Source organism: Pelodiscus sinensis, chromosome 12 (assembly GCF_052426305.1).
Source record: "Pelodiscus sinensis isolate ZL-2025 chromosome 12, ASM5242630v1, whole genome shotgun sequence".
NCBI classification, from domain to species: Eukaryota; Metazoa; Chordata; order Testudines; family Trionychidae; genus Pelodiscus; species Pelodiscus sinensis.
Window position 1 is genome coordinate 40,545,053 of NC_143063.1, and position 13,946 is coordinate 40,558,998.

Here is a 13,946-nt window from a genome sequence, read left to right on the forward strand (position 1 = left end):
GCAATTCTTGCAAATTGTAGCTTCTTTATCTATGCTTGGGTTTTGCACTGGCAGAGCTACAGTAGTTTCTGCCCACTGATTAGGGTGGTTAAAATCAAGTGCTTTTCTGGAGTGGGAAATCAAAATTTTATGTTTTATTTGCACTAGATATTTTTAATTAAACTATAATTTTTCTTTAAAAATGCTTATAACATCTGATTAAATATGTTAAGGCTTAAATGTATTATCTCTTAAAACACTTAAATAACTTACATATGCTGAATCCTCAAACCTTTATCAAAAACTTTAGTTAAAGGCTGCTTCTTTATATAAAGAAGAGTTGGGGGAAACATCTGACTTTTGAGCTCGAACTTCATATATGGCATAGTAGGTCATGTAGGGTGCATCTACATTGCACCTCTAGGTCAAAATAAGATACACAAATTGTGTAGCTTATTTCAAAATTTTGCCCTGTGTACACAGCACCAAATTTCAAAGTAAAGCGCTATTCCAACAAGTCCCCTAACCCTCATGGAACGAGGGCTATAGGGACGTTGGAATAGCACACCTCTTATTTCAAAATATATTTTGAAATAACGGGAGCATTTAAAGAGGCGGAATAGCTATTTCAAAATAGCGCCGCTATCTAGAGATAGCCGTATTGTATTAAGGGTTGGATCTTGTGGAGGAGCAAGGGGCTGACCTCTGAGGTGAGAGAGTCATCACAGACATTAGGAGTCAGTCTCTGACTTCTGGAGACACCATCATGTATCTCATCAGGTTCTTCCACTGATCATGCTGCAGTGGTTTCATGCACCTATTTTATAGTCCCTCTTTCGCCCTAAGCTTTCGCTGAGTTATCAAGTTAAAAATATTTGATTCCATCTATAATTCACCATTTTCTAACATACAGGCAGTCCCCGGGTTATGTACAAGATAGGGACTGTAGGTTTGTTCTTAAGTTGAATCTGTATGTAAGTCGGAACTGGCATCCAGATTCAGCCGCTGCTGAAACTGATCAGTTTCAACAGCGGCTGAATCTGGACACCAGTTCTGACTTACATACAGATTCAACTTAAGAACCCCAGGCGTCCCCAAGTCAGCTGCTGCTGAAACTGATCAGCAGCTGATTCCAGGAAGCCCGGGGCAGAGCAACTCTGCCTCAGGCTTCCTGTAGTCAGCCGCAGGTCAGTTTCAGCAGCGGCTAACTTGGGGACGCCTGGGGCAGAGCAGCTCGGGTGCTGCTGGGTTGGTCCAGTAGCGCGGCCGCTCCTCGGCGCTACTGGACCAACCCAGCAGCACCCCAGCTGCTCTGCCCCAGGCGTCCTGATTCAGCCACTGCTGAAACTGATCACCAGCGGCTGAATCAGGACTCCTGGGGCAGAGCAGCTGGGGTGCTGCCAGATTGGTCCAGTAGCGCCAAGGAGCGGTGCTGCGGGACCAACCGGCAGCGCCCTACCTGCTCTACCACAGGCCCCGGGCTTTGCTCCACGTCTCCGTGGTCTGCTGGGGGGGGCACTAGCTGCGTTCCCCCCCCCAGCAGACCAGGGAGACGCGGAGCAAAGTGGCAGAGGACCTGGGCCGGACCACGGCGCTTCCAGATCAGCTGGAAGCACCGCGGGTCCGGCTGGGTCCTCCGCCGCTTTGCTCAGCGTCTCTCTGGTCTGCAGCCTGATCTGGAAGCGGCCGTGGGTCCGGCCCCGGGTCCTCCGCCGCTTTGCTCCCCGTCTCCCTGGTCTGCTGGCTCCCCCAGCAGACCAGGGAGACGGGGAGCAGCTTTTCTCGCCCCGGAGGAGGCGAGTGGCGGGACCAGGCATCCCGCCGCTCCAGTCCTCCGGGGCGAGAAAATCCCCGTTCGTAACTGCGGATCCGACGTAAGTCAGATCCGCGTAACTTGGGGACTGCCTGTACTAAAAATGTACAGCTAATACAAATCTGAAAACAGTAAGCTATAGAATTGCTTACATGTATGTAGTTATAGCGTATCCTCCTAAGTAGCAAAAAGATGTACTAAATCTAATGTAAAGGTTCTATTTGTCATAAATCAACATGTTTTAGTAATTATATCAACCATTGAGAACTTCAGACTCTTCATTTGCTCTTCAGTTATTTTCTAAAGAGCAAATGGAAAAATTGATAAAAATGATTTAAATCAAGGCTTTCATGCGGTGATTTAAATCAATCGGCCTGTCCACTGATGGCTAAATCCCAGCTATAGTCAAGGCTGTGGGCTTGACTGAAGATTGAGGGCCAGTTTCTAATCCATACTGGCTGTAAATCCTAAATCCATCGGCTGCAACAGAATAACATCCGATTTATTGTGGGCAAATGAAATCATGATCTAGAACAATGACTTTAAAACACAATAAAATGAAGCAAAAGTTCCAGTGACATATAGAAATGGGGATCTACTTTGGAAATGCTGATGTTACTAGAAAAACATGCTGAATGCTATGTATTAACTGTCTATCTCTGTGGCTCCTGTTGAACAAATTGTCTTGCTTCTCATGTAATATGCTACAACTTAATTATCTTATTTTTAGCCAAACTTAATTTTTCTATACTCTGAAAAACTTTGGATAATATTCAGTTCTTTTCTCCTCCTCCTCCTCCTTACAAAAATATAAACCAAAACAAAACCGTTCTTCTTCCTCTTTTATTTATTACACTGAGCTGTTGTCTGGATTATTTTGCATTGGGACCTGACATTGCTCATTCATTACAGAACACCTAAAAACCAAGTACGTAGGCAAAGTATTTGGAAAACTGGCACTCTTTTTAGGGTGTGGTGAAACCAGATTTCTTTCATGTGTACAGCCAAGGAGCTGGGGTGTGAGCTGAAAAAAAGAAATCCTACTTGTTTCATGTGTGTTGGAGGAAGTGATGAGTGGCAGTAAATTGCTTCATCACGTTACTTTGTCTGACCTATTTTATAATATCTAAAATATTGCATATGCAAAATTCGAGCTTTGAGAGAGGAAGGTGTTACAGCTGTAAAACCAGACGCATTAAAATAGGTCTATCTCATAAAACACGTGGGACCTGGTTAGGAGACCAAGTTAGCCTTAATTGTGTCTTGGTGTAAGAAGGTTTGTACCCAAGCACTGAAACCTCCTCTGCAGATTTATTATTGATAGATAGTCCAGAGTATTGCCTTGACATATTCAAATCCCTTTAATTAGTATTGAATAGAGCTCACTTTCTAATTTGTGGTTGAATCACTACCACAAACTTGTTTTAGTCTTAAGCCACACGTCTACATAAACTTGTTAGGATAGTAGAATTGGTAAGTGATACTACTTTTTTAACACTTATGAACCGCCCAAAGCCCTTGTGTAGACACCGTTATACCAGCAAAAATAAACCTCTTTTGCTGATATAAGATGTATCTATGTGAAGAGGATTTGCTGATCTAGCTATGGCTTAGTCATTCTAGGGCAAAGGAAGCTTGGTTTGTTTGGGGGTTTTTTTAAGTGAGAAATGTTAGGTGTTGTTTCTTGCTTTTGTGCTTTTCCATCCCACAACAGCTTTATAGGCCTTTTTATGATACTGGGTAGTTTTCAACGTGAGAGAAAGTAGTTGAGAATTTTTTACTGTTCAGTTTCAAGGGGAAAAGATTAATTTGTTGTTGCAACCTTTCAAAGGTAAAATCATTGATCATGAAGACTTCACCCCAGACTTTCTTATTTTAGTCCATTGAGATACACAAGACCAGGGCAGAACTCTTCAAAAAGGCTGAAATTGCATTTCTCTCTCTCTCTCTCAAAAAAAAAAAAGGGGGGGGGGGATGAAACCTTTGTAGACTGAATGTATACGTTTTCCACTTAGGCATTTTTTGTCATCGAAGAGCATGCCAGTATTGTAAAGTTTAAAACTGCTATAGAAATATATACTGTTATCTTGTTGTGAACTGACATTAAACAAGTAAGCTATGCATTGTGTGTGTGTTTGTATTTTCCTTTCACAAGTATGTTTGGTATGGTTGGATATTAGTAGGGCCCTACCAAATTGATGGTCCTTCTGACTCAATTTCATGGTCATGGCATTTTAAAAATTGTAAATTTAGATCTCCACTATTGATATCTGATTTTAAGGTGTTCTAATTGTAGGGGTCCTGATGAAAATAAAAATTGGGGGCCATCACAACCCCTTATTGTAGAAGGGCCTGCTATCCTTCCTTCTGTGTTGCTGCTGCTGACAGTGCTGCTATCATAGCTGGACAGCTTGAGAGTGGTAGCTTCTGGCTAGGAGCTCAGCTCTGAAAGCAGAGCTGCTGCCCTCAGAGCTGGGCTGTCAGTCCGAAGGCAGCAGCACAAAAGTAAGATGGCTGTGGTATGGTATTGCCACCCTTACTTGTATACTGTTGCTGTCTGCAAGCACACTGTCTTCTGAGCTAGGTGCCCAGCCAATTGTCAGTGCTCTGTGGCCCCCCAGCTCCGAAATAAGGGTGGTAATACTGTGGCCCTCCCAAATAACTTTGTTACCCTAACCCACACCTCCGCCACTACCTTTTGGGTCAGGACCCCCAGTTTGAGAAATGTTAGGGTGTCTCATGAAGTCTGTATAGTATAGAGTAGAAGCATACAAAAGACCAGATTTATTGGGAAGAGAGCAGAGTTCATAATCTGTTACTCCTTTTTCATGCCCGTGAGTTTGATAGGGCCCTAGATATGACAGTAGTGATGGGCAATCCGCAAACATCATGCGGTCCGTTCGGGTTCTGTGTGTGGCCCATGAGACATTTTGTTTACCACTGACAACTCTGCACATGGGCCAGTTCCACTGGTTTCCATTCGCATTGTTTTTTTTCCTACCAGTATTAATAAAATGTTTCTAGGTTTGTATTTGTAATTTTTCTTAAACATAACCCTGTCTTCTAAAATATAATGTTCTCTAATGTTTCTGGATTTGGACTAAAGTAAACGATTTCAGGTTTAATCTTTGTTGTGGCCTGCAATAGGACACTGTTTAAGACATTTGATTAGATCTGAAACCTCTAAACAGCATTAATAGGAGGGTTTCTTTGTGAAGTCCACACAATGAAGTGATCTAGCTATGGTGTGTATGATAAGATCTTAATTACTGGTCACCAAGACTAGCCTCTTAAATTATATTAACCTAATTTCCCCAACATAGCTGGCATGAGATCTGTTTATTGTGTACCTTATATCTTAATTCAGATCCACTACCCTGCTGGGATGCTCAGGCTTCTGTGAAGGTATTTTCATGATATCCTTTCTTTTAACAATATCCTAGTACCTTGCTTTGAGAGCTTCTGAGAGGAAGCACTGCCAATGATGATTGGTAACCAGATACTACAGACTTAAATTAACATAACACTGTACTATTAGAACGTGTCACCTACTTGCACAAAAACAGAAGCAATTATTATAAAATAATGTAACATGCTTATAAAACGTACTGGATTGTTTTTCAGGAGACAAGGCAAAAATACTAAACACATTAAAATCAGTATCTGCATACACAAGTATACCAAAGGACCCCCTGCCAAAAGGTTATCCAGTTGATGTTCTAGTTGCTAGTGATTGTTGTTGCTTGAGTCAGCCTATTGGCCAGCTGGATCGAGCATAACAAGGAAAGCTGAGCCTCAGCTGGACGTGTCTGAACCTCCGTTGTTGTAGAATGATCCAAAGACCCGTTGTGCATTATTTCTAGCGAGAGATTTTTATGTAAGCCTATGGATTTTGCTATGTTATACTTGGATTGTTAGTTACAATCTGGTTGTTTTAGTAATTCTTTATTTGCAGCATTTTGTTTTCACAGCTAGACTCCATTTTCTTTGCTTTTAATTTAGGGTGGAGGTCTTTTACACTTTAGGGCAGGGGTGGGCAAAAGGGCCTCCACTGGCTGGATATGGCCCGCCAAGCAAGTTGATCTTGCCCGCAGGGGCTCTGTCCTCAGGGACTGGGAGCAGGGGGAAGCACAAGCAATGTCCTCCTGCCCTGCCCCCTCCCAGCAAGTAATGCGCTGCTCTTAGAAGCACTGTGCGCTCCTGGCAGGTTGGGAGGAGATTTTGTGTGCTCTCCCCACCCCCAAGCCCTGATTGGCCTGGGAGGCAGGGGAGAGCATGCAAAGTCTCCTCCTGCCCTGCAAGGGGCTCAGCAGTTAGTCAACCGCTAGCTGCTGCTCAGCTGCTGGTTGACTCTAAGCGCAGTGCTCCCTTGCAGGGCAGGGGCAGGAAGCGTGAGACTTTGCTTGCTTCTCTACCCCCAGACCAATTAGGGTCTGTGGGTGGGGAAGCCCGGAAGTGTCCTGGCCCTGCCCTTCTGCCTGAGGCCTTGCCCCTTCCAGGGTGGCCTGGAGCTGCTTCAAAAATTTCTGAAGTAGCCCTCAGTCAAAAATTATTGCCCATCCCTGCTATCAGTTCATCAGATTGCACTCTTCTGCCATGAGGGTCTTAGGATCTTGATGCTGGCTCTAGGGATGTTAAATGGCATTTAATCAGCTAGTCAATGGAATTTCCATCAACTAGTCAATTAGTTAAGTGGGGGAAACTGCAGAGCCTCAGTGGGGTTAGCTCCCGATCCTAGGCTCTTAATATACTTTTAAAAGGCTGAAGTGCAGCAGGGGGGACTGGCTTGCACCCGGTTTCCCACTATGTCTGTGACTACCCTGTTCCCCATGGAGATGGTACTAGGAGGGAACCAGCTTTTAAGTCAGCTCCACCCCAGCACTGGCTTCTATCCCCCCACTCCTCCGCTGTCTCTCTCTCTGATAGAGATAGCAAAGGGAGGGGGGAGCAACTAGTTGAGTCACTAGTCAACTAGTTGCTTACATCTCTTGCTGGGGCCTTGTTTCTTTACTCCTTTTTTGTAATATGCTATTTGTTTGTTTGTTCTACATACCACACATATCGTATTTGCGCACACAGCAGTACAATGATTTCAAAAGCAAATTCCTAACAGGACAGAACAGTTCTATCAAGGCAGAACAGAACAATTCAATCTTCAGCATTACTGCATTAGTATAGAACATCATTATATAAACTTTCATTAAAACAGTTTCATTAAGTAAACTGATAATAAAATCACTTCATTCAGGACAAAGCAGTTTAATCTGAAAATCAATTTTTCCATACACGTGTTTAAAAAAAATTAAAAATCATAAATAAAATAAAGCTAGCATTGTTAGAATAGATCTGTAAATTATGTGAAGAGTGGAATCAATACAAGTGTACAAACAGTAATCTTTGGTACCTGACTCAGGAGCTGATCTGCATACAGAGTCGCTCAAAATTATATAGCTGTTGTTTGGAGGGAAGGGTGGGAAAGAGAGAGAAATGTTTACTGTTTTTCATTTTAATTTGAAATATAATGTTTAATCTTCTGTAATAAAGTGATGTATGAGTTGTCTAGCTTTGTCTTTTCAGTAGGATTTCTATATCACCTATCAGAACTGTGTAGTGTTTTGACTTCTAATCATACAAACCATATTCCCAACTGAGAAGTAACTTTTTGTTTTAAGATGTATTTTATTGGAAATGTGGTGTTCTGTAGCTTTTATTTTACTGTACATGCACAGTTAGCTTTGATGTCTCAGGAAATATAAATAACGTGGCAATCTTAGATTTTTTTTGCCCCTCAACATTTGAACAGAAATCTATTATGGGCATATTTGTGGGGGGCGAATCTGAGTGTTTGATACTTGATACAGAGAGAATTATTTAAATCTGTGGATTTGGGAGGCAATTTAAATTAGAAAAATTATGTTTTGTAAAATTTGATCATAGAAGTCTGTGTGTTTTATCATGTGCAGGTGAATCAGGATAATAGTAAATCTGATAGTTGAAATGGATCTCCCTGAAGTTCAGATAAATCATTGTGCTCAAGAAGCCATGTGGGGAGAGGGAGGAGGAGGGGAATCTAGAAACATGAGCCAGATTTAGCCACTAGGGTAACCGGGTGGTTTTAAAAAAATATCGGACACACTTGATCTCAGATGGGGGGGTGGGGACCGGCCGGGAGGGAAGCGGGGCTGGCTGCGGGGACTGGCTGGGAAAGGGCCTGGGAGAGCGGGGCTGGCCGAAGGAGATTGGGGCGGGGAGCCAGCCGACAGGAAGCAGGGCTGACCGGGAGGGGGTCGAGGAGAGCGGGGCTGGCCGGACGAGATCGGGAATAGGGGGGACTGGCCGGAGAAAGCAGGGCTGGTCGGGGAGAGTGGGGCTGGCCGGAGGAGACTGGGGGGGAGAGAACTGGCCTCTGGGAATCAGGGCTGGCTGGAGGAGATCTGGGGGTGGGAACCGTCCGGCGGGAAGTAGGGTTGGCTGGGAGGGAGTTGGGGGGAGTAGGGCTGACCTGGGGGGGCGGGAACTGGCCACTGGGGAGCGGGGCTGACCGGGGGGGGGGGCAGAGCGGAAGGTGGGGGAACCAGCCTGGGCGCACACAGATCCCAGGGTGCTGCCCATCCCATGCATGGTCCCGGCAGGGTGCATGGATGAGTCTGGCCCCGGGGATTCCATCCCGGCCCTGCCCTCGCCCTCACCCTTGCCTTTGCCCTCGCCCTCCTCTTCTCTACTGTGTAGCTGCGTACTGCCTGGCTGGTAGACACTCTCACGCAGTGTGAGCATGTCTACCAGCCAGGCAGTACACAACTACGTACTGATACGAGTCATGATAATAATAAAACTTACTTAATTAGAAAATGTATATGTCCGGTATTTTCTCAATTTGTTTCCCGGACAGAAAGCTCAAATACCAGACTGTCCAGTTCAAAACCAGACACCTGGCAACCCTATTAGCCACCCTTGCTCACAAGTTTAATAAAACAGACCTTTTATAAATTACAGGTTGGACCTTTCCAGTCTTGCACCCTTAGGACCTGATCAGTCCCAGATTAGGGATGCAATAGTGTAGTGGATTAACCGATAAGATAAAGCTTATAGGTTAATGCTCTAGACTACATGCATTTCCCCTCCCCACCCCAGCCAGTAAATTTTTTAGCAGGCTGGCCAGCAACCTGCCTCTGTCCTGGCTTGCAACAGGTCCAGGACCTATCCTTGCTGAGGCTCTGCATTTAAAGTGTATTAGGATCCAGATGGGCAGGAAGCCTGGCTCAGTTCCAGCTCATGCCAGGCCTGGAGCTCAGACCCCTCTACACAGGGGCTGCTGCCACCACATGCTGCTTCAGCTTTATCAGAAGCTGCAGCACAGGGCAACAGGCAGCCAGACCACAAAGAGGGCTGGCTTTTTAATTTGGTTCCCCTCGTGGACCAGCTCCCACCTGGCATCTCGTGCTGCTACCTCTGAAACAGAGACAGAAGTAGGGGGCTCCTCGGGAGTGAGGCTGGAGCGCACTGGCTGCTGGCCCCGCTCCTGGGTACTATAGAATAGTTGACTAACCAATAAGAATTCATGAGGTTGCTCAACTATTCAGTTAACCAATATTTTAACATCCCTGTCCCAGGTGAGGTATTTTGCTGGACCAGGGGAGGTCATATCTGGTGCCCCTCGCCCAGCATTGTACCGGCCTCAGGCCCTGTTGCTCTGCTGGTCCTTGCCCCAACTGGGCTGTTGTAGGCTCCCAGCCCCTCCAGGCAGCCCAGCTGGGGTGTGCCAGACAGCCTAGCTGAGCAGTCCCATTGTGGCACAGTGAGTTCCCAGCTCTGCTAGGAAGCCTCGCTGGGGCATATGAGCTGCCAGCTGCGGGGATCTGGGCTCCTAAGCACCAGACCTCCTTTGGGACTCTCTGGTCCTGGAACATCTGTGGTCCTACTGAACCAGTGATGTTGCTAGATCAGAGAGTCCCAATTTACAGAGGTTCAACCTGTATTATTTATCGTGAGCAAGGATGATAGAATACGGCCACATCAATTAATATGTGAACTCTGGGAGCCTTTGTCTCTCGAATGAATGTGCTATAAAAATTGCATCAAAAATATATAGGAGGAGTTTGTCACTTGAAATATGTGACATAACAGCAGTGAGGCCAAATTGTTCCGTTTTTTTTTTTTTTTTAATTGAAATTTGAAAGTGATTTTACTTAGTTGCTTTTAGGCCAGATGGGTAGCCTTTGCTTTTTTTAAGCACTTGGAGATTTGTTTCTCTTTTCTGGATGGAAAACAAAAATAATTGTTGTGGTCCTATTTTACTGAATAAATAGCACTTGCAACTGCATAATGCTACGAATAAACCGTATTTGTGCTGTTTTGGAATATTTTAGAAATTGATTTAATAAAATCTTATGCCCATATAACGGTGATTCTAGATATATTGGTAGTTAAGTTGCATCATAATCATACTCTAATGTGCAGTTACAATGTTAAAAAGTGACTGTATAGAATGGGAACTTAATGAAAATATCTTCACTCCCTTGTATATTTTTAAGCCATGCCAAAAAATGGTTGTATTGCTCTTGTTGCACCTAACAAAATAGAGCTTGCATGGTTCTAAGATAAGCTGGAGCCTGTTCTCCTCATGCTTCATCAACGGAATTGTTTACTTAAGTTTTAACTGTGCACTCTTTGAGAATGCTAATGATGTGTGAGCCAGACAGCGCTTTCAGATCTAAGTATAGTTTGCAAAGCTAGCACGTCACAGGTGGAAACATCTGTAAATTAAAAAGTGTCTGGATAAAATAGCACAAAGAGGCTGCATGTTTATTATCTATCAGACTCCACACCAAATTTGTTCAAAGTATAAACATACATTAAAACCTTTCAGTATAATAGCTTGCCTTAAGAGAATTTATGGCTTACCTTTTTAAAACTTCTTAAAGAAAACAAATGCTATACCTAGTATTACTAGTGCATATGCTTCCTTACCCTCTTCTCTACTTGTTTGCACTCCTGTTCCTCTTATCTGGTTTTTATACTTTGAGACTGTTCTTTATTAGTTATTGTTTTTGCCCCCCCCCCAGAACAAAATTGAACTATAATCCTCCCAAGGATGATGGATCTACATATAAGATTGAACTTGAAGGGATATCTGTTGAAATCATGAGAGAGATACTGGATTACATCTTCAGTGGGCAGGTATGGTGCTTAGCTGAATTATTACATTTCTCTAATGTTTCCTCTAATCTTTTCCATCCATGTGTGGAATACATTTTGTCATGTGCACCGAAGCATGTACAAATGTGCCCCACCAGGAGAAACACTAACCTAGCTGTGAGTGCTTTGCTAATCAGCTGGGCAGCATTAGAATCTCTCCTAAATGACTGCACAGCTTACAAGTAACCTCTAATTCAGCAGCACCAATTAGAGATTAATCCCTACTTTTTTTTGAATGATAGGAAAAGACAAAAAGAGTGAACTTTAGGTTTAAAGTCATTGCTATGAATTGACTTCTGAAAGCCAGAATACAGGCTACTGATATGAACCAAAAATAGATTGTAAGCACTTCAGATGTGCTTCTCTTGCTCTGCTTAGTGTCATGTATCCCAAGAAACAAACTTTAAACAATAAATATTAAACTTAAAAAAAAAAAACCTCACTCCTCCTATCAGTTTCTTCACTAAGTTGTTTTTAAAGTATGTGTGATTTTGGGACTTGTGGAAGGTGTCTGGATTGGCAACCCAGGAAACAAAAATGTTCTGTGAAGGATTTCAGTCTGGGCTGTCCAGGCTTCCCACCTGAGTGCTTCGCCAGTATCCGTCAACTCCAACCATTTAAGGCTGACCATGCTTTTCTGTCTTTACACCCATTCAGTCTTCCTTAGAACCTGTTAAGACGCCGATCTGAACACAGATTAAAATCAGCTTTAGTTTTGTCCATTGGGAACCAGACTGACAGTGCTGAATTTCAAAACAGGTCACCAAACAGTCATCAGGTGGCATCGACTCCTGGTTAGCTGAAACCATTAAAAAAAAAGTTTAATCATCAAGGCCACAGTAAAAAAGAAAACCGTGTAGTTGGGGCTGTAATGTCTCTTCTGTGGTGCTGATTTGGCTTAACAGCCAAAATATAGTTCATCTTCCTGAATGAGTGTAATAATTTCATGGATCCTTCAGACAGAGCACTCCTGATGCCTTCTGCCCTGCTAGCACTCTCCCTTTCCCCAGTTGAGTTGCCCACCAGCAGTGGCTTTATCCTTGTGCATGGTAGTTTCTAATGCTCTTTTGCAGCTATGTTATAGTCCGTTATTCAGCCAGTAAGGCAGGGATCGGCAATAAAATGGTGGTGGTTTGCCGGCGTAGCCCCTGGCAGTCTGCTGCCACTATATTTACCTGTCCTTTCACAGGTATGGGTGATTGCAGTTCCCATGGGCTGTGGATTGCTGTTCCCAACCAGTGGGACCTGGGATATGGTGTCCTGGTCCGCGCTGCTTCCTGCAGCTCCCATTGACCAGAAACAGTGATCCACGGCCAACGGGAACTGCAATCACCCATACCTGTGGAGGCGCAGGCAAATATAGCAGCACTAGCCGGCCCCAGGGGCTAACCCTGGTGAATTGGATCTGGCCCATGGGCTGGTATTTGCCCATCTCTGTGGTAATGGCAAATCTGCACTGACGCACTACATCAGTGCTGCTGTATTCATGCAGCTGGGCCACTGTAGCGCATCTGCTGAAGACATGCTATGCCAACAGGATAATTCCTGCATCTCTGAGAGAGTCAGAAACTGTCATCAGTGGAGTGTCTCCAGCTTACATGGTGCTTGTGTGGACAGCACTTACGAGGATGTAAATTGTCGTTTAGGAAGCTGTCTCTTTTCACATCCTGAGTGACGTAAGTTACATCAACATAAGCGATAGTGTAGACCCATCCTAAGAATTAGTTATAAAGTTGTATCAGACAGTGAATTATGGATTGTAGTTGTAACTTTTTACAATGAACTCTTGCAGATCAGGCTAAATGAAGACACTATCCAAGATGTTGTGCAAGCAGCTGATCTCCTGCTTCTTACAGATCTTAAAACTCTCTGCTGTGAGTTTTTAGAAAGTTGTATAGTTGCTGAGAACTGTATTGGTATTCGGGACTTTGCACTGCACTATTGTTTGCGTCACGTTCACTACCTTGCCTCAGAATATCTGGAAACTCACTTCCGAGATGTCAGCAGCACAGAGGAGTTCCTGGAACTGAGTCCCGAAAAATTGAAAGAAGTGCTGTCTCTGGAAAAGCTGAATGTTGGAAATGAAAGATATGTATTTGAAGCAGTAATTAGATGGATCTCCCATGATTCAGAATTAAGAAAGGTATGGTGTGCTAAATTAAGTAGCTCGCTTAATAAATTGGGCTCACATTCTGTGCTTGTTTAAAATTACCTGATAGGAATACGATGCAGATGCATTTTCTTTTTTTACTTATATTTCTAGGATTTAAATATTGCACTGTATATAAATCTGGAAAATAGATTCCGTCTTTTGAGTTGAAGTCTTGCTTATAATGTAGATGCAGCCTCCTTTTTTGGTTGCAGATAAAAACACTAAATGAAATAACGCATCGTTAATTTTGTGTGTTTTTTATACAAGCTTATTGTTGGCTATGGGGATGTTACCATTGTTTGTCACAAGACCTGGAGAATAAACTACTTTCTAAAATAGTTTTATATTGAAATTAAATTGTTCTATCCATAAAAATATGTTTCAGTATTTTCTATATATAAGAGATACGTCACATAAGATTTTCCTTCAAACTATATTCTAAAGTGTGATAAAAATTCTTGGTTTTTATTAAAAGTGCCTTGGAAATTTTGAATTTTTCTGGTTCTCCAGGTTCACCTGAAAGATGTCATGTCAGCAGTATGGGTTTCAGGATTAGATTCAATTTATTTGCGTGAGCAGATGATGAGCGAACCATTGGTACGGGAGATTGTCAAAGAATGTAACAACATTCCACTCACTCCACCACAGCAAGGGGAGGCAATGCTGGCTTCTTTCAAACCCAGAGGTTATTCCGAGTGCATAGTGACTGTTGGGGGTGAAGAAAGAGTGTAAGTATTCAGTATGTAACCCAAATAAATGACTTGTGCTATGTAAGCAATTAATGGACAGATGGTAACTTTAATCAAA

The 13,946-nt window shown here is 43.4% G+C and overlaps 1 protein-coding gene across 1 annotated transcript in view; it reads left to right on the forward strand.

Annotated features, from left to right (window-relative positions):
- The window catches only part of GAN (gigaxonin), a 62,483-nt gene that overhangs the window by 13,091 nt on the left and 35,446 nt on the right, over positions 1–13,946 (forward strand). The window contains exons 2-4 of the mRNA XM_075940001.2: positions 10,855–10,969; positions 12,780–13,130; positions 13,650–13,867. Of these exons, the coding sequence (XP_075796116.1) occupies positions 10,855–10,969; positions 12,780–13,130; positions 13,650–13,867 (684 nt within the window). The remainder of the gene's footprint in view (positions 1–10,854; positions 10,970–12,779; positions 13,131–13,649; positions 13,868–13,946) is intronic.